This window comes from Malurus melanocephalus, unplaced genomic scaffold, assembly GCF_030028575.1.
Source record: "Malurus melanocephalus ecotype Western Australia unplaced genomic scaffold, MMel_1.1 scaffold_538, whole genome shotgun sequence".
NCBI lineage: Eukaryota > Metazoa > Chordata > Aves > Passeriformes > Maluridae > Malurus > Malurus melanocephalus.
In genome coordinates, this window is record NW_026623770.1 from 270,089 (window position 1) to 293,359 (window position 23,271).

Here is a 23,271-nt window from a genome sequence, read left to right on the forward strand (position 1 = left end):
GATTTAATTTTTCCCTGTGGTTATAGCAGTACTTCATAGCTATAATGTAAATACTAACATTTCATTTTGATTAAGGAAAAAAAAAGATCATAACAAATATCTGTACAAGGATCACAGAATAGTTATCATAATTCATACTAAATAACTTTAAGTAATAAGACTTTTTTCTTGTTTATCAGGTTACACTGAATTGGTAGGCTCCTTTCAGTAAGAGACTTCTACTCAACATGAACTAATTTGAAATTAATCACCAAAGTGTAAACGAAACCAGAACCTCCACACCAATTCAATACTGTGTGGTCCTGCAAGACTTACTAATTCAACTATCAATAGTAGCAGATGAAGTCTATTAAAAATGCTATGGCTTTGGATTTTCCAGCCACTTTATCTATTTATTTGAATAAGTCCTTATGCAATTTACAGTTAGAGAAATGAAAGTGAAGAGATTTGATAAATTGGTGCTGAACTGTTTAGTATCATTTCTGACTATCTGGAATACTTAAAAAACTCTAAAATAAGTAGGGAACACTCAGACAAACTTCAATGTAAACACCTGAAAAATCAGGAAATATTTTAAAATATTGAAAAGGTAGCCTTCACTCACGTATCATTCTGGTATTTAAATTTTGCATGTTATGATGAAAGAAACAAAGCAGTGAATCCAATTAAATGCTGGGACTTCAATTTGCATTACATTGAAGGAAAAGAAAGTAGAAAAGGTGAGTTAACATAATTAACTGACTAGATGACTAGCACCAGCTGTACATGACGGCCACTTCATAGCTTTCCACACATAACATCTGTGGCTGCAAAGGAAAGGAATGGTGGTTCAGGAAAAACAGGCTGTGAGTCCAGGTAAGGGACCAGTTATCTTGCATTTGAAGTGTTCCAGGTTTATTCTGGTAGTGCAACACAACATATGTTAGAGAAGAAGTGGTTTAGCTTATTTTACCCAGTGAACTTCACACTTTTCATAGGGCTGGGGATGTTAGCAGACATGTATGGTCATTCAAGTTGACTTAGTGTAATCTTTATCTCAAAGTGGAAGAGTTTCCCTTTGCTCTCGCTTTCGTATAATCATAGTCATTGCCTTGTTGCCTTTTGGCCAGTCTTAGAATTATGAGGCAGACACAATTAAAGGGATAGAAGGGTTTTACCTCAGTATTTTAATAGGATCCTAGGTGCACAGCTCTTCAAGGTGGAACACACCACAATGCATACCTTGTATAATRAGTTTACAATTTTTATAGACCTTGAAAATTAGCGTATCTGTCTACAATCTCCYAATAAGAAATTCAATAAATGAAGTAATGACCCTCTAGTCTAAAGAATGCCTCCTCAGATGAGGCTAGAGCCCAGTTCACAAAGTATGTTCCAAAGAGAACACATTTTTGAGTTTTGAGACAATATGCGGCTGACGGGCCTCCTACTGGGGATGTTGGTCTTTCAGCCAAGCAGAACTCCAAAATTAAGCTAAAATATCAGGCTACAAAAATTACAAGCATGTACGCTAAAGGTACAAAGAATATATAAAGGGTACAGAAAATACCTTAAAGGAGATACAAATATATTAAAGAGTATATAAAAAGAAAAGATAAAAATCATCAGGCATCAGCCTAGCAATAGTTACCATAGAGCACAGCCATGGCAGACATACAGGGCTGGAGTACTGTGCCTTTTATTACTAAAATCAATGGAAGTTCTCATCATAAAAACGTTAAAGGAAAACCAGTACCAGACATCAAAAACATACACAGACACCAGTATGGCGTACATAAAAATATACTTAATTGTCTTGTGACAGTGCTTGACAAAAGCAGTGATAACTACTCAAAGTATCCATTGTGTAGTATATAAGCATCTTTTACAGAAAAATACTTACATATATCTGGATCTTTACTTTTCTTTGTTTTGTTACTAAGACTTATCTCAAATCTATTAATATCAGATGAAAGATCACTAGGAGAAAAGACAGAAAGCCTTAATTAATACTATAACTGGCTGGCATTCAAGTTTTTCCTAATTTCATTTCAATCCCAAGTTATCATTATCAGCCTTGATAAYTGCTTATATTAGTAAAGATAGGTGTCTACTGAATATTCTGCCCATGCAGAATTTGTCTGAAAATGTGCTGATGTATAAACATATATATGGTGGTTTTTTAAATACTGTAAAACAATACACAATATTAAGAATCTTAAATGTAATACAAATTAAAAGTGAAATTTACTAATTCAAGAAGATTAAGACTTACTCAAAGACAAATTCTTCAGACCACACAGGGTTCTGTCCTTCCCTAATGTGTGTTTTTGCTACCTGGACACTATTCAGGTAAATGTTACAATATGGATTTGTAAAATGCTTTACTGGGAGCGTATGAGCTTCTTCTACATGCAAAATGAGACTGCTGACCTGAAAAAAAAAAAATAAACACAATTTATTTTTTGTTGCTAAAGTATAAAGCAAGTGAATTAATTTTTTTATTCCTCTGTGCAGAGGCTTAATGTTAATACATGAATACAAACTATAAACTCCTTATTAGAAGAGCAAAGAAAAAACATATTGAAATATTTTAACAGGCAAAAGCAAAAAAATAAGAGTAATTCACATAATTACAGAAAGCAAATATCCAGCCCCATGTTCTTAAGGTATTTTGTTTTTTATTTTAAAATAATTTTTGAGGCATTAGGATTTGCAAGTAACAACTTTTCCAGACACAGAAAATTCTACTGAAATGAATGACTGGCACTTTGAGTGAGTCATGAGCAATTCCAAACATTGTTTGGTGCTTTCCTAACAGATTATGTAAAATTCTCTTATGCAACACATTACATTGTATTCCTTTATGTAGATTAGCATTGTCTTTGCTTCTTGAAGAAAATAATTCCCTTTCTGCTTCACCCTGAAGCTCTTAACTGCACCTGCCACTTTATCTATAAATTTACCTAATTTAGTTCACTTACTCAGCAGAATCTAAACTTCTTTAATATTCACAACCAAACAGCTGTGGTTTATTCCTTTTATTCCACATTTTGTTCCTTTCTCTATTGTCTGCAGATAAATAACTACATTCAATGTTCGTAAGATTAAAAAATATTAAGAATTCTTGATGTATTTCCCTGTTATTCTCCAGTCGTTACAGACATAGCAATTTAAGATTGACTGTCCCCTCTTTCTGAAGAAATTCTGCCATAYACAGCACTTTCAAGAGGTCAAGAGAAATTAAGGCATAAGCATGGTTCAGCAGTTATTTGTTACATAAAATGAACAGCATTAATTAAATGTGTATTATATGTAAATGAAATGTAAATTAATATTTTATGCACATGCATTTTATTTACACATTATATTAATTTTTAAATTATCCCATGTAAAGTGCATTCTACATCTTAGAATGTACTGACTTCTTGACACTTCTATTCAGGATTTGCTGCTGTTGAAAGGAAAATTCTGAGATTTATCAATATCATTTTGCAAGGAGGAAACAACCAACCCCACAGTATCAGCTTCACCTGACGCAGACGTTTACTTGATGTTCCTGGACTGGTTTTTCTTAAGCTGCAAAACATCTGCAGGGCTTTCATCCAATCCTAAGAGAGAAGGAGGCAGAATAATGTTATGAAACCAAGTCAGATACAGCTTCTTGCAGTGGAACAGATATATCTACAAAGAGTATCTGAATTTTCACATTAGCTTGGCAAAACCTAAGTTTTCTGTAATTCCACAGTACAGAAGTTCAAATATTAAGGCAAATGTATTATCTTTACTGAGCAAAACCTCATAAAGGATTTGAATCATTTTCTCTTATGGAATTACTAGGCATTACTAATGGATATACAACCTTTGCCAATTTTCCAGAGTAGCGATACTACAATAATTTAAATTGTATACAAAATTAAGCAAAACTTGTTTGCTTCTCAGAAAATTCCGTTTAACAAGCCAAACTGGTCTGATTAATCACTCCAGTATGGCAGTCATAACACTGCATATATTTCAAAAAAAACGAAACAATTAACAGAGAAACACAGAGCATATATCCAACACCCTCCAGTTTGCCTTTAGAAGGTGGAAGATATGTCCTCATTCTCTAGTTACTGTCTACCARCCATCAAATCCTTTATATTTCTTGTAAAGGACAAAATTTAGGTTTTGACCAACAGCCCTCTCTTCAGTCTGTATCTCAAAGATCTACTCTCAAAGTACAACTTAACAATGCCATCAGAACCCCCACAACACTGCTTCAATCTTATTCTTCACAATACCTTCCACACTCTGAAAATATAGGAATATGTACTGTATCTCTTCTCAGCTAGATCACCTTGTGAGTTAGGATTCAGTTCTCAAATCCTGCCAAGGAAAAGCTTTCAGAAACAGCCCATGAAGATCCTATTTGTCTATGAAAGCTGAGCTTTCGCGAAAAAGAAATACCTGTAAACTTTTCTGGGCCAAAGCTATATTATACAGAAACCTGAAAAAACTGTGTTCTGTACAAATGCAGTGAACAGCTTGTTAAGCAGTTTYAGTACCAAAAGCAAATGATACCAAATGTTCAGGAAACAAAACAGAATACTGTATTTTCTACATCTTCTCAATTCTTCCACTTTTTAGAACCTAAGATTTTACATATATGGCAAAAAAATAATGTACAATAAGGGGCACAGAATTTATTTTATTCTCAATTATGATACAGCACATTGCTTCTCAAAAACAGTACAATGACAGTTATAAGACAAATATTACTACATTATTCTTATGTTATTCAGCAAATTTAACTATTTTGCATTAATCCAACATGAAAATTTGTGCTAACCTGTATAGACAACACAGGAAAATACTACATTGATACAGCCTTCATGCTCTGGTGAATAATAATCTGTTATGAGTGGTCTAAAATACTTCCRTTCCCTTCAAAAAACATCAAATGCAAAGCTTAACTTCTAATGTAACATGTATACATCGGAGTAGTGGACTTGCAGAGCTTAAAACTTAATAAACCAGAACACTGTGGGATTTGAGATATAATCTGCTGGTGAATGAACTTCTCAGAAGCAGGCTTTATCCCAAAATTCTTCATCACTGAACATGATTGTTAAGAGACCTAGTAACTGAAGATGCTATACAAACCCAGAAAACCTTGCACTATGCACCAGCAGGGTCAATGACTATAAATGACTACCAATTTATACACAGGGCCAATAACTGGAAAAGGCAGTTCAATGTACGTTGGTCACTGGGCACACATACATGCATTAGCATTTTATTTATTTCAATCTGAAGTTAAACTCTCACTTACAATGCTGTGTTTTATAACATGAAAAAGACCAGAAGAGTAAGTTTTTCTTCTGAATTGAAATATGTCCAAAAATATGTATGTTTTCCAGAAACAGAGAATAGAAAATAATAGAAGTTCTAATGGGACCTGACTGGAATTTGTCCAAACTGAAACGCTGAATAGCAAGTAACAGAGGTGCTGAATTTTCAGCACCAACCTTTCCCCTCAGAGATCTCCTATTACTCCGTTTTAACACATGCTAATATAAACCACTAAATATTTGTGACACATTTGTTTAGTTTTTCAGAAGGGCAACATCACTCAACAACACAAGACAAAAAGTTTTTTTTTTTACACTTAGCAAAAAAAGCTCTCACCTGGGCTTGTTCTGGAGTTTCGCCTGCAAAGTAAAAGATGTAATGCTCTTCACTAAAGTGCTGAACTACTATCTGAAAACAGTTTGGCCTTAAAAATAAACAAAACAAAAATTAAGTTTCATTAATCTTCACATATCACCTCCACTTGATCTATGCCAAAACAAAGTTTACACTCAACTAATGGATTTCTGCTCTTTATCTGTAAGGTGCATTGAAAGACTGCATCAGTTTTTGTTTTACTATTTGTCACCATCACACATGGAAAGATGAAGAACTCCAACAATACTTCTCAAGTCCTTCAAAAATTTTATTTTGTTTTTGAATGTATTATGTCATTTTAAGAAAACTACACTTCAGTATACGCAGCCTGCTTCAGAATATTGACATGTTTTTAGAATGGTGTGTACTGAACAGGCATGTATGCTGAGTTACAGTCAAGGCAAAAAACCAGCCATCTGAAAAAATTTGTCAATAGGGTTTATTCCTGGAGAATTCAAAAGCAGCAGAGGTTCAGCATTAGTTCACAATCAGTTTATCACACATTAAGGATTTTTCTTTCACTAAACAGTATTAACCTAAGGAATCCCCTATGTGAATGTGCCCCAAAGGTCTCACAACCAGTGAAATGTGTACCAAATGATCATGCACTGAACACTCAAGTGTATGTGACAGAAACCTCTACAACCTTAAGTGCTGCAGAGGCACAGACTTCACTGTAGTTGACTGAAAGAGCAAAGGCAGTTTTTTACCAGCTGCTTGAAGTATCGGAAAAATTCTGTCTCAGCTGCAGCTCCTCACTAACAACTTCCTAAGCTGCTGCAATCATGCACACTCTCCTACACACCTGTAGTACCACCTGTACTCAACTATGTAGTACTTGCAGTACGCAACTATGCTCCAACCCGCAACGCAGTTTTCTATCTAAGCTGTTTAAGACACAAAACCAAAATGTTCTTTGATTATAATATACCTCAAGGCTTCCTGCCTAATTGTCAGCTACATAAGGAACATTTCAGTGATTTTTTTAAAATCTGTATCTATGCTCCTCATTCCAGTAGTTAAATATTAGGGGTTTTTTTTTCAAAATTTTACAAAGATTTTAAAAACCCCCATTAGACAGAACAAAGMATCAGTCTTTGCAGTTCAAGAAATGCCACTAATTTTAAACATCTGCCTTTAAGTTTTTTCACAAAGTAACTAGAAGTTGACTAGGTATTATTTTTCAATAAATATTAATACCCTTAGGATAACCAGAATTTCTAACTTCTATCACTTACAATGTAAGTAAATGCAGGTATTTCTTCTATAAATCACTAAACTACAGGCCAGTGGAGTTGCTTTTCTAACTACCAATGAAAGACTATAAAAACTCTCTTATTTATTACTAGTGATATCTAAAAGAATGCTGATGCTCATATTTCTTGATGATAATCACATCCCTTGTGGTCAGCATATTTTGAATATCAAAATATTATAGTAAATAAGATTTGATGCAAMAAGTAACTCTGAGTATGGCAATTGTGCAAAAACAATCTCGGGGGATGTTYACTTAAATGAACTTGTTTATCACAAACTAAGTACTTGTTCTTAAATAGAAAAGCACCTACAGACTTCTAACCACATTAGCTTTTAAATACCTATCAAAATAATGCAGCACTCTTGGATCTTACTATGATTCTTTATCTTTTTAACTCTTGATGCAATAGGATTAGAAGAAGCCAGAAAGCCAGTGTCCTACCTGCCAAACAAACTGTCATGTACTCCATAGACAGAACACACGCTAAGGTCTATTAGTCCTTTGGGTTTTGTGGCTCGTTTTTCACTTTCAAAATAAATAAGCTGGGCATCATTTCCCTCTAATATAAAGTACAAGTTTTTCCATCTCTTTCCTTTACCTGTACAAGAGTCAAGCAAAAGGTTACAATACTGTCTAAATCAACATGGAAATTTTGTAAATTAAGAAAACAGAAGAGGGCAGTGAAGTTTTTGTCAAATACCCAAGAGAAGAACAATGTACAGATAATCACACTTGAGTTTTAACATCAGAATACACACTAAATTTTATACATGTGACTAAAATCAGACCCTTTTCATAGATGCAGGTAGAGCTGCAAAAAGATTCTTCAAACACCTTCAGTGCTCTCAATATGATTAACTAAGTGCATATGAGCTGCCTGAACAGTAAGCTCCTCTCAGTGTTATGCCTGTCTCTATGCAGATTGCAAATAATGTCAGTGTGGAGCCCATTCCTTAGACTTTTACTAAGAAACTGACTTTTGACATGAGATTACTCCTAAGCTCTGACCAGTGTTTAACAGATTGCACTACAGTACCTTAAAACAGTATGGCTGAAGAACAAAATGGAAATACTTTATATGCAAATTTAAATCAGAATCAAGCCCCAAGCACAGCTGTATCTAAGAATTTGACTGGCTCCACTTGCTGCAGAGGAAGATTCTTTGATTTATAATGGATTAGGAACTTTCTGCAACAAATCAGTGCATAAGTCAGAGTACCATTTAGAACAAACTTTGTGTCTTTATTTTATACTTCAATCTTCATAAATCCACTGGGTTCTTAATAAACTAGTAACAACACTACTTTCAAAATATAGACGTACCACTCATTCATTATACTGACACCTAGATGGAAGACTGGTTATATTTCATTTATTCCATATATGTTATGTGCATCTAAAATTTCAGTGCTCCAATTAGCACATTTAATATATCCTTTAGTCTAATTTTTCCAAGTAATACTCAGTTGATTTCCTCACTCCATGACACCTCTCTACACCTCTCAGAGTAAGCATTCTCAACAAATGAGATGCTTTCCTTGTGCTGTTCAGAAGACATAGTTTGGGGTGGTTTAGGGTTTTTTAATGTCTCTTATACTAGGGCTATATGTAAACTCATACCTTCTTGCATTTGGTCACTAATCAGATTACCATCTGTAATTTATCCTTGTCACCTGCAGAAATTTTCTCATTGATAGTTTCTCTGCCTCCATTAATGTTGATTCTTTTTTCAAAAGGAGAAATGTAACACTCAGCAAGGGACTAGCTTCCTCAAAACTTCAAAGACTTGCTCAATGGCAATTCTTCAGGGTTTTATCAGAGGTTACACTGAAGTGAGTGAGGCTACCAGATTTTAATTAATATAATGTATGCTGACTGTGTTGGTGTTAGAACCCTAAAAAGTCACTATATCCTTTGTGTGGCAGACTGTGCATTTTAAATTTAAGACTGAAAACATATAACCTGACTTGGAACAACGGAATTAAACCAGTTGTGCTCTGCAGTGAATGCATAGCTTCATACTATTCTAGACCCCTCAAACCTCTATCAGCTAGAATTTAGTGAGTTCCATATTAAGTACAAACACTTTACAATATTATACTTCATTACATGATTTTGAATGCTACCTTTGACAAGGATGCCTAGCTCTTGTCCTATGCCAATTTTTTTCAGAACTGCCAACCCACATTTTCACACTGCATGTAATTTAATGTATCACATTGCTCTATTAATCTACTATTTAAGGAAAGAGATCTTTCATACTCCTTACACACTTTCTATAACATTTTGCCCACTTCAGTTCTGCTCTTTCTAGTACCACTAAACTCACTAAGTTAAGCTAAGAGCTGCTGATCTCTGCTCTCTGGTGACCAACAATAGGACATGAGGAAATAGAGTTAAGTTGAATCAGGGAAAGTTCAGGCTGGAACTTAGGAAAAAGTTCTTCACAGAGAACGCTGCTRTAACAGGGTAGACAAGGAAATGCTCGCAGCCTGTCAGGGTTTAAGAAGCATCTGGATGATGGTCTTAGTCCTGTAGTTTAGTGTTCAGTAGACCTGCAGTGAGCATGATCATTATGAATCCCTTCCAATTTAAGATACTCTTAAATGTGTGATTCTGTGATCCTTATCTGCTTTTTTCTTCCTTTAAAAATATAATAGAAGCAAACATAACTCACTTTTTTTCAGAAGATAACCTTTTTTAACAATATTTTTATAAAAAGCATCCTTTGTTTTCCGACGAATTGTATTGTAGATTTCTTTTCCATCCACTGTATCATTAAGCACTTGTTCTTGGTGCTGGGAAACATGTAAGAAAAACATACTTTAGGCTCAGAAACTGTCATTACAAAATGCATCCTATGAACTGCAATCAGGATCATTTTACTGAATGTTACCAACTCACTACTATTGTTCTCTCATGCATTTTAATACAGCATTTATTTTTTATACAGTACACATGCTAGAAATGTACTATACCTCTTTCCGTATTTCCAAAACTGAAAGAAAGTAAGAGTTTTCAATACAGAACAAAACCTACAAAGTAAGTATGTCTTTTTCCTGTAAAAATAAAACACATCATCTTTCACTGTGATTTGTGTTAAAATTTATGCAAGTCTTTAAAGATTTATCTAGCTTCCAACTGTCTTCTACCAAAATTCATTGGCCTGAATAATGATGTATAAACTCTGAAGGAAAAATGGTGCAGATCACAATTAAAATCAGCTCAAAGGAGCACAGTCTCTCAATCCCATTAGAAAGCCCAGATCCTAACCGAGCAGAACTCAAGACAAGAGAAGAAAGCAGAAACAGAAAACTGAAAAAGGATAAATTCCCACAAAAAATGGCAAGATATGCAAATGCATGCAATCAATATGGCCAAAACCCAAGCCAGGTTTGACCCTACCATGTAAGCTGATCAGCAAAAGTTCTTCCGCCATAAAAAAACAAGAAAAGCAAGACTGTTAAGTAGTAAGAACATCCCTGAGATGAAAAGACACATATGAACTGGTTCTTACACATTATTCTAGTTTTCTTCCCGTGCATATGTCTACAAGAATTACGATTTTGAAAAAAAAAAAAAAAAAGCAAGCAAGATGAAAAATAATTAACAGGAATTACAGGACCTACAATGGAAGCTATATCCAGATGTTATAAGATGACAATGTCTGTAACATAATTATCTGTCACAATAAAGTTTGTAACATAACTATACAAGGAGCTGTGCACAAAACAAGTGATCTAGTGACAAATAATTTTAAGTAAATAGCATGTAAGACACAGGAATTCAATCAGATTGACCCTAACAGGATACATAACTTTTGAATTTTTTCCCCCTCAAAAACATAAGAGCATGGTGGTATGGGCAAGGGAGGCAAGATAAAGCTGAACTTCAAATGCTCCACTGACCACTAAATTTTTTTAAATAGTCACGTGTTCTCTGGCTAAGTTGAAGAATCTGAAGTAATTTCACATGGAAAACTAATCATTATTAATAGAAAACTGTAAGTTTAAAATGTAAGAGTTACTGCCATGATTAAAGAGCAATGATGGAGCATGAAGAAAGTCACTGTGTTGGTTTTGCACAGCATGGTTTTTGGTAATAGGGAGGACCACCAAGATGGCTTCTGTAAGAAGCTGCTAGAAGCTTCTACCATGTCCAGCAGAGCCAATCCCTGATGGCTCTGAAGATGGATGCACCACTAGCCATGGTGGAGCAGGACATTGCCCTGAAACCCATGGGGTCCACAGGGGGTGCAGAGATCCACCCACAGCCTATGGAGGAGGTGCCCCATGCTGGAGCAGGTGGATGCTTGGAGAAGGCTGTGTTCCAGTGGGAGACCAATGGAGAGAGAGGCCTTGCTTCCAAGATGGAACAGCCTGGCCTTGGAGGACTGCACCCTGTGGACCAGGGGACGCCACGTCACAGCAGTTTTAGGATGACTATCTGCCCATGGGGGGAGCACGTTGCAGTGGATGTGTGTGGACTGCTGCTCCTGAGATGGACCCATGCTGGAGAGGTTCACTGAGAATTGTCTCCTGTGGGAGGGACCCCACAGAAATGCAAAGAAAGGACTCCTCCCTAAGCAGTGGAAGAACACCCTGGTGATGAAGTGACCAAAACCCCTATGCCCTGCCCCCCTGTACGGCTGGTGGGAAGGAGGGGGGTGGGGCAACGGTGTCTTTGGAGGCTTCTTTTACTTCTCATTCTTCTCCTCTGACTGTTAATAATAAATTCACTGTGTAACTTGAGCCTGTTTCATCCTTGAGGCATCTTCTCCCAGTTCCTTCTCAACTCATGAACCTTTGTGTAAAACTTTTTCCTCTCCTCTGCCCAGCTGTGATAGGGGAGAACATGGGAGGAGATGTTATGGGTACCTGGCATTTGGCCAGTGGCCAAACCATGACAACAGGTTTCCTGTGACAGGAGAAAAACCCCAGCCACAGAGGAGAGAAGGGCATACTGGTTTCCCCTAAAATGCGATTAAATCAAAGTATGGTTGAGCCCAGGACCAGAGGCACAGGGTAAAGGTCAAACACACTTCACGGGACCGACAAAACTAACCATACTTTCTATTGACTACAAGCCAGTCTTTGGTAAGTTGGRGGATAAAACATAAAAAAAGATGAGCTGAAAACACTGAAACTGTCAACGACTGACTACTGAAGAAGATGCTGTTTAACTAACAGTGGTATCTCTGTTGTAATTCAGTTCACAAATTGATTTGGTAATGATTCAGTGTGTGACTTCAATATCAAAGGCTTAGACATGAAATCTTACCTGCACTGGAACAGGATCTTTTAAGTAATATCCTTCAACAATCTGCTCTTTTCTATAGTGCTCAATGATGTCAGCAATACTGTTCCAGTGAAAAAAAAATTGAAATGTTAAACACATTAATTTTTCCTCTGTTTGAGAATCTGCTTTCCCATAAAACCACAAACATTTTTCCCACCAAGTTTTAATAAAATCAAGTGTTAATCATCATAATCTTATTTGCAGCAATGAGGATTTACTAATATACTGAAGTCAAGAAAGTTCACAAAACAGTATTCAAAATGAATTAATTCTAAACTCTGCAAACTATTTTAATGACTTGCTTGCTTAAAATGTCAAATGAGGACACTGCACTGTCCACATTTAATTAGCACACGTGCATTATCCACTTTCTAAGCAGGCTGAAAATTGTTATTTCAGTGGCAATAATTTTCCAAGTAAGTTCTAGAGTAATTAACTAAGAGGAATGGGACAGATTCTGAGTGAAGGGCAATCTCTTTCTAGAAGAACAGGAATAGAAAACAGAAAAGGTTTGTAGCAGGGCTTATAAAGCCCTGGATGTCACTGAACTATTCTTTTGAATACTCATGTTGTAGAGCCTTCCTCTAAAGGGAAGCATTCACTCTAATCACCAGATTCAGATTGCAATTGCACTTGGAAGGCTCAGAAAAGAAGTAATGACAGATACAAGCAGAAATTCAAGGCACTTGAGTTGCTTTATTTTTGCAGCTACTGAAATTTACATTGTAATGARAACAGCAACATGGACATCAACAGAAATTAATCATTTGCATGCAAAATACCAATCTCGAAAAGAGTAAAATAATTAAGTAGATAAAAATATATTGAGTATGTCTTCTCAGTTCATGAACACTCAGCTGTGTGTAGATAGATATGAATAAGGAATGTATACAACACAGGAACAATAGCTGATACTATAAAAATCTCAAAAACTTCTAAATAAAAGGTGTATCAAGTCATCTTGGTTTGCTCTTCTATCTCATGCTGAAGCTATGAAGTACTGCAAACTTGCTAAAATGACCTTCCCAGAAGTATTTTTATTTTTCAGGTATGTACAATGAGATTCATTTTTCTTTTAATTATACTGAAATCAAGTAACTGATTTCAATTTTTACTGAAATGCTGTCTGCATATGCTGTTTTCTGCAAAAGTATTTCAACTGCATCTCACTACAGAAAATGTCTCAGTCACATTTCACAAGTTGAACAGCTACTACCAACATTTTGTAATCAATAAAACAGCACTGTATAATTTTTCTGACTCAAAATCAGAATACCTTGACCTTCAATGCCCCCTCTGCTTCCTTGATTAAAAATGCCATGAGTTCCTCAATGTAAAGAGCAAGTGCCTGCAAAATTTCTCCAATTTTGTAATATGGGCTTAAGAACAAACACAGTTATATTTGAAAACTCCTTTTGTAGTTAGAGTAACATACAGACTAGGACTCCATGCCTTGATGGAGCAACTAAGGGCTTGCATTCTTCATTACATGTTTGAACTTTCAGCAAATTCACAATGTGATACACATAGCAAGTTGGACTGAATGTGAGCTGAAGAGCATAGTAGTAATTCTCCCAAACATGCAACAAAAACAAAAGAGATTTTCTTTCAAATGGAGGAAGATCTCTGCAAAATAGGTACCAAAATACTAAAAAAAAAAAAATCTTAAAGCACTTTGTCATAATTTATTGCTGCTTAACTTTACAACCTTGTTTTCTGTTCAGATGCACAGAATCTCAGGTAAATGTAATCTATGCCCCAAATACTGTATTATAAAGCAATCTGAAGCAATAACAATGTAATAACTTTCTGAAAGTATACTATTTAATGCTACAAAACCATTTGGGACTAAGTAAGAGTTCCCTAAGTTGCSGATTAATTTGACAACACCAAGCGTGGGGGGCTTCTGGCCTACCATCCTCCTAATAAGCCATGTAACTAGAGAATGGGCGAAAGAGCATCTATCTTCATGAAATGCTGACAGTGCACCTAGCCTGGTTTTCAATGAGGATGGCTGGAAGCCAGACTGGTTAATGAAGAAGGCATTCAAGCAGCCTGGGTGTGGCATGGGCATAAGTTCATAGGAGTCCAATTGTTCAGTCTCAAAGTGTATGTGAAGTTGTATAAAGAAATGCACTACATTCAGTGAAGAGACATTTTCTCAGACACACGAGCTGCTGAATCTACCTACTCAAAAGCCAAGCTGGAAATGATACAAATTCTCTATTGGAGGTGCCCTGGTTCTATATGAGCAGGATTGGAAAAATGCTGATTTTTTGAGGCAATTACCTCTGTTTAAGCAGGAAAGTGAGTTTTCGCTACTGAGAATCTTCTAGCTTCAACGACTCTACAAAATACTATCAGAAATGGAAGTGTACTAATACTTCTCCCAAAAAAAGGGGAAACATCTCATTACTCCTCTTTTTGTACAAATTACTGTATTTTTGCACCAGTGGCAAAAGGAATGAAATCTTAAGCTTGTTCAYTCTAAATTAACTGATCTGTGTTTCTGTTCCAATTATCATGTATATATTACAATGAAATTTAGTAACTTTTTCCAACAATGAAGGTGTTTTCCCTTTTTCTTATAAATACCCATTTCTACTATTCAAAAACGCTACTGATTATCTCAGATAAAAACAGCATTTTTATTTTCCCTTTTTCAAACAGACAAGAACAAATGGAGTAGCATCCAAGCCACTTAAGAGTATTCTCTTAATTACCAATCCACAATTTATGGATCCACGTGATCCATTCAAGCCACAATTTACACAATGAAGCAACTGGTTTGCAGAAGAAACACAAAAACTTCAAGAGAAACATATTACACCTAAGACTCTTTAAGCTGTAAGAACTTGCCCAGTTACAAGTAACACTAAGGAAATTAGGGAAAATATTTAATATAAGGAAACTACAGTCTTAAAAGCAGAGCAGTAGTTATACAAGCATAAAATATTCACAATTCCTTTTACCAGCAAAACTTACCTATTATAGTATCTGCCTCCCATCATAAACTGATTGTTTGATGTTGGACATATTTTAAAACGCTGAATATTTTCACTGGTCCGAAAATAAAGTGAATAATCACCAGGGGTATTATCTGAAGGCCTCACAAGAAAACTGCACACCTGACCAACTGAAAAGACATCATAATAGTGTCATTTTCTCTGTGATATATATAAACCCTTATTAAATCTATTTCTACACAAATTAGGAAGAACTGTGCACTTCAAGAAATACAAACCCTATAAAGGTAAATTCCAGCAGTGATCTCAAACTAGATTAACTAGTACTAAACCACCAAAATTCATGAAAAATACTTCAACTGTAGCTTGCAATCTAGCCACAACTTTGCCATCTCTTTAAAAACATACAAAAAAAGTTTGATAACMTTTTCAAAAAACACAATCTCTGTTACAATATTTGAAGTAACCTATTAAACAATGTGTCAGAAATACTAATGTTTTCACTTAAAGAAATTCTTGCTTAATAGAAGTGAAAAAATTGGTTACACATATAATAACTTTAAAATCATTTACAGCAAAAAATATTAAATTAACTTTATTTGAGCACATACTCAGTACTCATAGCCACATGCTTTTCTTCCAGTGTAGTATTCTACTGAGGTAGCAAGCAGAGACTTTGGGAAATCTAAAACACTCATATTCAGACAAAGAAGGAAGTTTTGTCACAGTCTAATACTAACAGGATCACTCTATGACATTTCACTGTCACCATATTTCAAATCAGAAATACATGTACCTGTCATCAGCAAATTGTAAGCCTCTTGTTTGGAGATCTTCCCATGGAACCATCTTAAAAAAGATGAAGAGAAAAATTAGAAAGCAAGACTACCAAGCTCTCTTTTCTGGTTGTGGTGACATTCAAGGCTCTGGCACCTATGAAATAATCTTTATTTTAAAAGATCTAATATATATAGATGTGATAATCAATGACTATGCTACTTAATGGTTCTGTTCTACCAGCATGAAAAAACTTACATTAACAGGTATATAAATTATATTCAATAAAAATATCAACACTAGGAGCTGATGTTTGAATACAACTGTGCTTAAGAGATTGACATGAGTTGTCCAAAAAGTAGATAATTTGACAGGCATTATTTGAAGTCAGTATCATACAGCAACATATTTGAATCAAGACTTCTGAAGCTCAAGCAAGAAATTAAACATGTACAGAAAATCTCTAAGTCAAATTTGCCAGAGCTGTGGAAACAAAACCGAGCTTTTTTAGGTTAATGAACACACACTGCTTTGATCTCACATCTTGTACTTTCCCAGAGTCCTGGGTCAGARCAGTACCCTAAAAAATTTCACAGCCTCTGCCTAGTCTCAGCCTGATACTTACCATTATTCAGAAAAGCTTGACATGCTACAATTTAATAATTTGTATTTAAAGGAAAGCCAAAGAGATGGTGCTTTTATGACCTTGATTTTTAACTTTCTGTACTACCCTCAGATGTTAATTTATGGATTCCTCTGAAAGTTAAACAAATGCTGAAAGAGAATCAAAGCTACAAGCAACTCCTACAAGCTACTCTGCAAATAAAAAAAAATCCACATTTGAAGACATCCATATTTAGCAAACTGACTAGCAAAACCCAGTAAAACAAATAAGACAGTGAAACACCTCCCGCCACCAGCATCTCAGAAAGTGGGAAATAGCAGAAAAAGTAGCAAGCACAAATATGACAAACAATAAGGACATTACATTAAGTCATCAAGCCACTAGACATTTCTCAGAACTATCTGCCACACACCCTGACTTGTGAAAGCAAGCTATAAACAGACTGACCTATCAACACACTATTGACTGTAAGTTGTATTCAATTTTTAAAAAAAGTATTTAAGCAAACAGAATGAAACTTACAGTGCTGTGACTTTTTCTTCAAATTTCTAGTGTGATTACAAGAATTACAGAATCCTTTGGGTTGGAAAATACCTTTAACATCATCAAATCCAATCCTTAATTCAGCAGTGCCAAGCCCATCACTAAATCATGTCCTCAAGTGCCATATCTACACACCTTCTGTTTACCTCCAGGGATGATAATTATACCACTGTCATAGGCAGCCTGCTTCAGGGCTTGACAACCCTTTCAGTGAAGCCATTTTCCCTAATACCAGCGCTAACCCTTCCTTGGTGCAACTTGAAAGTTTCCTTTTGTCCTATCTCCTTTTGTGCTGTGTAGGAGATGAGACCTCTACTGACTACCAGCTCTCTTCAGGCATCTGGAGAGAAGATGAGATTCTCTCCGAGCCTCCTTTTCGCAGGCTGAGCCCCACCAGCTCCCTCAGCTACCCCTCATCAGACTTGTGCTCCAGACCCTTCCCCAGCTCAATTTTCTTTTCTCTAGACTCACTGCAGCACCTTAATAGTGACGAGCCCAAAACTGAACCCAGCGCTGAGGGTGTGGCCTCACTGATTCTGAGTACAGGAGGGACAGTCACTGCCCTAGTTCTGCTAACCACACCGCTGCTGACCCAAGCCAGGATGCTACTGGCCTTCCTGGACCCCTGGGCCCACAGTGGCTCATGTTCAGACACTGATGACCAGCACCCCAGGTTCTTTCTGCTGAGCAGATTTCCAGCCACGGCTCCAGCTTGTAGCACTGCAGGGGGCTGTTGTGAACCAAGGGCAGGAACCACTACATGGCCTTGTGGAATGTCAGACCACTGGCCTTGGCCCATTGATCCAGCCTGTCCAGACCCCTCTGCAGAGCCCTCCATCCTCCAGCAGGTAAACACTCCCACCCACTAGGCAAACAGACACACTGTTTTAATAATACTTTGTTACAGTATTTACAGTTGTTATCTCCAAGGTAACCATGTTCAAGGAATACTCCATTGTGCATATCTTGGCTGAAAGTGATCATATATAGCCCCATCCGAGATTTTAACACTACAATACCCACTATCAATAGACATACCCATTATAGGACTCTTTTATGAGACTCTTTCATGAGTCCTATGAGTATCCATGCATCTGCAGCAGCTAGTATATAAAAAAGTCTTGAGATTAAAAAATAAATCCCATTGCTCATTTTCCCAAAAACTTAGAAATCTCACAGTAGAAGTTTACAAACAGTTATGATTGCTTTAAACAACAAAACAAAAATCCTTACATTTTGCCTTCATGGGGATCTTCTTCTCTTCCCTATGAGAAAATTAACACATTAAATGCATAACAACAGTACAATTCACTTCTAAAAATGAACTCGTAATTTAAAACTTTCTGTAGAAAATTAATTACATTTAGAAGTCTGGGGCATTTTTTAACTAAAGGGCTTATTGCAGGTTCTACAAAAAGTTTTCCTCTTCATTCATATGCGAAAATTCAGCAAAAATATATTATTTCTGATGATAACTTCCATCATGATCAAAATCCTTTAGAGGTGATAGCCTTCTAAAATCTCAACTTTTCTAAAGTTAAATGAACCCTGACTTACTAGTCWACAAAACAATAATCTAATACTTCAATTTAGCTATTCACAGCTAATTCCCTGACACAGGTCATCTATGAGAGGCATCTCAGGTAACATTGCTACTAGCAAAATTTGTGTACTGTGTAAAAAGATAATATCAAAATATTTTTTTCTTTTTCACCTCTCATCAATAAATTTTTAACCCAAATTCATCCTTGTATAAAGAGAAGGGCCTACCACAATGCAAAATTACACTACATAGTGAATTTCTCAAGGCAATTTTAAGAAAGAAATGCAATTAAATTATTCTTCTCCAGGAGAGCAGATTTTAGGGGAGAGCCTAGCAAATTTACAGTACCATTAATTTCTACTTACCTTTGGGCAACACACAAATAAGTATTTTTTGATACTGAATTCTTAAAGGTTTGTTCAACTTAAAGGTTTGTTCTAGTATTTTAGAACTACTAGATCAATTTACTAGGTGTAGAAATGTGCATAATTAGAAAACAGGCAATCAAATGTCACTAGGTTTTGTTCATTTCAATATTATTTTATGAAAAAATCCCATTCATTTAAGAAATTTGAATACAAAAATTACTTACCACTTCTTCTACCAGGTCTTCCACAATAAGACCTTGTTCATCTGTCCGTAGGTTTGTAACCCACATCCAGCCATCTTCCAATTCATTATGGACAATAAACATGTCTCCTTTTAGGAAACTGAAGAGTGTTACAGCAAGATTAAATCAGAGATACAACCATAATATAAAGTTTAACGAACACAATAATTCTTGACTATAATTTCCATAGAAGATTTGGGAAAACCTATTTGTGAAAATGCATGAATTAATACCTCCAAGCACATGTGTGTTTTTCCTCACAGTTAAGTGGCTACTACAAACAAGTTCTTGTAATTTTGATTTATGTTTAGAATCTAATATATACTTCAGTGCTATCAACTTCAAAGTGTGCTAATGTAGCAAGCAAAAATAAAATTAAAATACAGAACTATTGTTCTTTTATCCAGAGATCAAATATGAAATACAAGCAAAATAASCCTTAGTAGTGTATAAGAAAATATTGTTACTTTCATTGAAAAATTACCTTATGTAATATAAACTGTGGAATATCTATTCATTATGTTCTCACAGATGAAGACAAATGACAGAAAGAGAACACAGAGCAGTTACCAAAGAAGCCATGCAATTAGCTACAAGAAAAGCATTAGAAGCATCAACATCCAGAATCAGAAAATCACAGGATCAATTAGGTTGGAAAAGACCTCTGTGATTATYGAGTCCAACCTATAACCCAAGCACATGTCAACCAGACAATGGCACTAATTCCCACATCCAATCTTTCCCTAAACACCTTCAGAGACAGTGATTGTACCACCTCCATAGGCAACCCATTTCAATGTCCAACTTTTTGTGTAGAATATCCCCCTAATGGCCAACCTAAAGATGCCCTTTAGACTTAAGGGGAGTTTATGTCCTCTCAGGCTGTCACTGATTGCTTGGCAGAAGACACTGAACATGCTCGTTCATGTTCAGTTCAACTGAACTGGTTACATCTTCTTCCAGGGACCTGTAGAGAGCAATGAGACTTGCCCTGAGACTCCCTGAGAGGCCTCCAGCTCCCTCAGCCACTCCTATTAGGACTTGTCCTCCAGACACTTTACCACCTCCATCTCTCTTCTTTGGACACATTCCAGGACCTCAATGTCTTTCCTGAATTGAGTGGTCCAGACCTGGAGACTGTACTCATGATGTGGCCTCAGCAGTGTGGAGTACCAGGGAATAAGCACGTTCTTACTCCTACTGGCTACACCACTGCTGATTCAAGCCAGGATGTCACTGACTCTCTTGGCCACCTGGGCACAGTTGGCTCATCTTCAGTTGGTTGCTGACCAGCACCCCGAGGTCCTTTTCCATTGGGCAGCTTTCCTGCCACTCTTCCTTCAGCCCGTAGCTCAGCAGAGGGTTACTGTGGCCAAAGTGCAGGACCCAGAACCTGGTCTAAGGGAGTTTTCATTTCTGGAAGATTAGTTTAAGTTACTCCCTAAATGCTGGGACACAAACTCAGGTCATATGAAAACTTTTCACTGCAACACAGAATCTTCAGTCATGTCTCATGATGCACCAGGGTCCAGGAAAAGCAGTAAAGCATTGAAGCTCATTAACTACTATTTAAAATCAAAATTTCATTGAAATGTTTATACCATTGCTCTCATCTGAAGTAGGCTAACAGAAAAAACAAAAAGCAACAAACCACTATTGAAAACAAAGAACAAATTCAACTGCTATTCAACTTAAAACAGGTGACAGACAACAAGAACACCCTCCATTACTGTATAGTTACTGCATGGATGACAAAGCTGAAATTAACTCAGCTTCACTTCAAACTTGCTAAACATTAATTATGATATTAAAATTACACGCCAAGATTCTCTAAAATACATAATATATTCAATACTGTATTAATTCATCCTAGAACAAACTGAGAACTGTGGTCTCAGCTATGCCATGAACAGAATTATTTTAGCCATGTAGACCTTGATACCCAAATACCAACTCTGTATTTCAGCTCTATCCTAATAGAGGAAGAAAAGGTTCAATTGCCTACAATTTTTGTTACGACAGCAAATTAATAAAATGTTTTTCTCTCTTAAGCTGATAGGTGCAATAAGGCACTTAATGACTCAATCCCTTTTTTGTTCACACATATAGTAGGAAGCCTTAGTTGCAATGTGCTATTAAAGAGCCCCTTCCCAGTCTTAACACCTTACTGAAACACACAGATACAAAAACAATTATCCTTGTACCATCCTTTAATGGATCAGACTGAACTGTGAGTCTTGGAAAAAATTTCCATCCAAATGAGGATATAAAGCACTATTACTTCTCTCCACATTTTAAGTTAATAGTCCTAAACCTAAGAAAATTCACAATTCAACTGGTGTATTACATCAATTTATGTAACTTGTTTCATTACAGACTGTCTCATTAGAGAGATTAGAAATCCCCACAAATCACTTTCAAATCCTCCTACTTTTCCATCTGGAAAAAAAATATCTCAAGCTTTCTCGTATCAATTCCAAGTAATCAGAAAATGCTCATCTACTGAAAAACTCACTTCTTCTATTCTTAAATTTCAAGTAGTCTAGGCTCACTTTCTCTTTCTAGTGATCTGAATTGTTTGCCTTAGCTATATCTATTAATAGTTCAGTGGCAATTCAGGAAAAAAGCTTAGCCTATTTCTTTCATGCACTCAAATAAGGCACTTCTATATAGAATTCCTTCACACATAAATTTATCCTTTTGGTAAAAACCAAAACATATTTCAGAATTTTAACATTACTAATTTAATTCTATGTACCTGTCTTGGGTTGATTTTGTGGCAATTCTGTTCTGTATTCCTATTCCATTGGCTTGTAATGCCCAAAAGGTGYGTGTGCTTTAACTCCGACTCGGAAGAAGGAGCAGGGGCTGCTGGGAAGCTGGCGCTGCGCTACCACACAGCCAGGGCCTTTTGGAGCTCGGCTTTTGCTTTTGCAGGTCAGCTCAGCACCCAGGGAGTCCTTGCTCTCTGTGTGCAGCAGAGTTACGTTGTTGCAGTTTTAGATAGCTCTGGTTTGTTAGCTTTGGCASCTTTCCCTTGACAGACCCCCTCTGCGGCTCCTGTGATTCTGCTCCTGAGGCAATTCGCGATCCATAAAGCCACGCGGCTCCGTCTGGTCCAGGATTCCGGAAGCCAAGCCGGCAACAGAAACACACGGAGCCCTCCATTCCATCCACAGTGAAGAAAGGACTGTAATACAGGGGTTTTTTTGGGGGGGGTTTCTTTTTGCCACTGTTACGGGAGAGGCCACTGGGTTTCTCTTTTTCTCTTTTCTTGGGGAGGGGAGCCGCCATTTGRTCTGCGCCAGGTGGCGAGCCGGAGTTTCACATGGTGTTTCTGGACTTTTAAATATCTAAAGGTTCCTTTTTATCTGTGTCCTATGGGCACTGTGTTTTATTAATAAACTACCTTTTTTTCTCTTCAGTTTTTGCCCGGCATCTATTTCACATTGGTGGGAACAGATTACCAACTTTTTTCACTTCAGAGGAAACATTTACTCTGTAACATTTTTGTATAGAAACATTGTCTCAAACTGAGACAGTACCTAATGTACATTCCCTTACAATTAACACAAACTAACATACTAAGAAGTTTTATTCTTATTTCCAGCAAAAGAACAGCGAGGMATCTTTCTTTAAACTGTGTCAAGTTTAAGATGCAACTGTAAAGTATATGCAAACAAACGCCTACTTAAATTATCACTATTTATAAATACCCTTGAGAATTTCACAGCTACTACTGTTGTTCAATCTTACCTTATTTCATCAGTTTCTGGCACTTTGGTGTAAGGCAGAATTGCTCGAACTCTCCTTCTGTCTTCCACAGGCTACAGTTTAAAAGAGAGCAAAGGTAATCCTTTTCTTTATATTACAGAATCCTTCTTCCCAGCATTATGCTATTCTGAGACAAAGAACGGGTATACCTGCTATACATCACTTATACCCCCCCCTTGCCAGTTTTTT

General features: G+C 36.4%; 1 protein-coding gene across 1 annotated transcript in view; it reads right to left on the reverse strand.

The window, feature by feature from the left end:
• The window catches only part of RASA1 (RAS p21 protein activator 1), a 54,613-nt gene that overhangs the window by 12,115 nt on the left and 19,227 nt on the right, over positions 1–23,271 (reverse strand). The window contains exons 4-15 of the mRNA XM_057381870.1: positions 23,065–23,135; positions 19,291–19,408; positions 18,389–18,420; positions 16,007–16,059; positions 15,230–15,380; positions 12,227–12,305; positions 9,624–9,744; positions 7,388–7,544; positions 5,650–5,737; positions 3,513–3,590; positions 2,255–2,412; positions 1,883–1,959 (exon numbers count right to left, since the gene is read on the reverse strand). Of these exons, the coding sequence (XP_057237853.1) occupies positions 1,883–1,959; positions 2,255–2,412; positions 3,513–3,590; positions 5,650–5,737; positions 7,388–7,544; positions 9,624–9,744; positions 12,227–12,305; positions 15,230–15,380; positions 16,007–16,059; positions 18,389–18,420; positions 19,291–19,408; positions 23,065–23,135 (1,183 nt within the window). The remainder of the gene's footprint in view (positions 1–1,882; positions 1,960–2,254; positions 2,413–3,512; positions 3,591–5,649; positions 5,738–7,387; positions 7,545–9,623; positions 9,745–12,226; positions 12,306–15,229; positions 15,381–16,006; positions 16,060–18,388; positions 18,421–19,290; positions 19,409–23,064; positions 23,136–23,271) is intronic.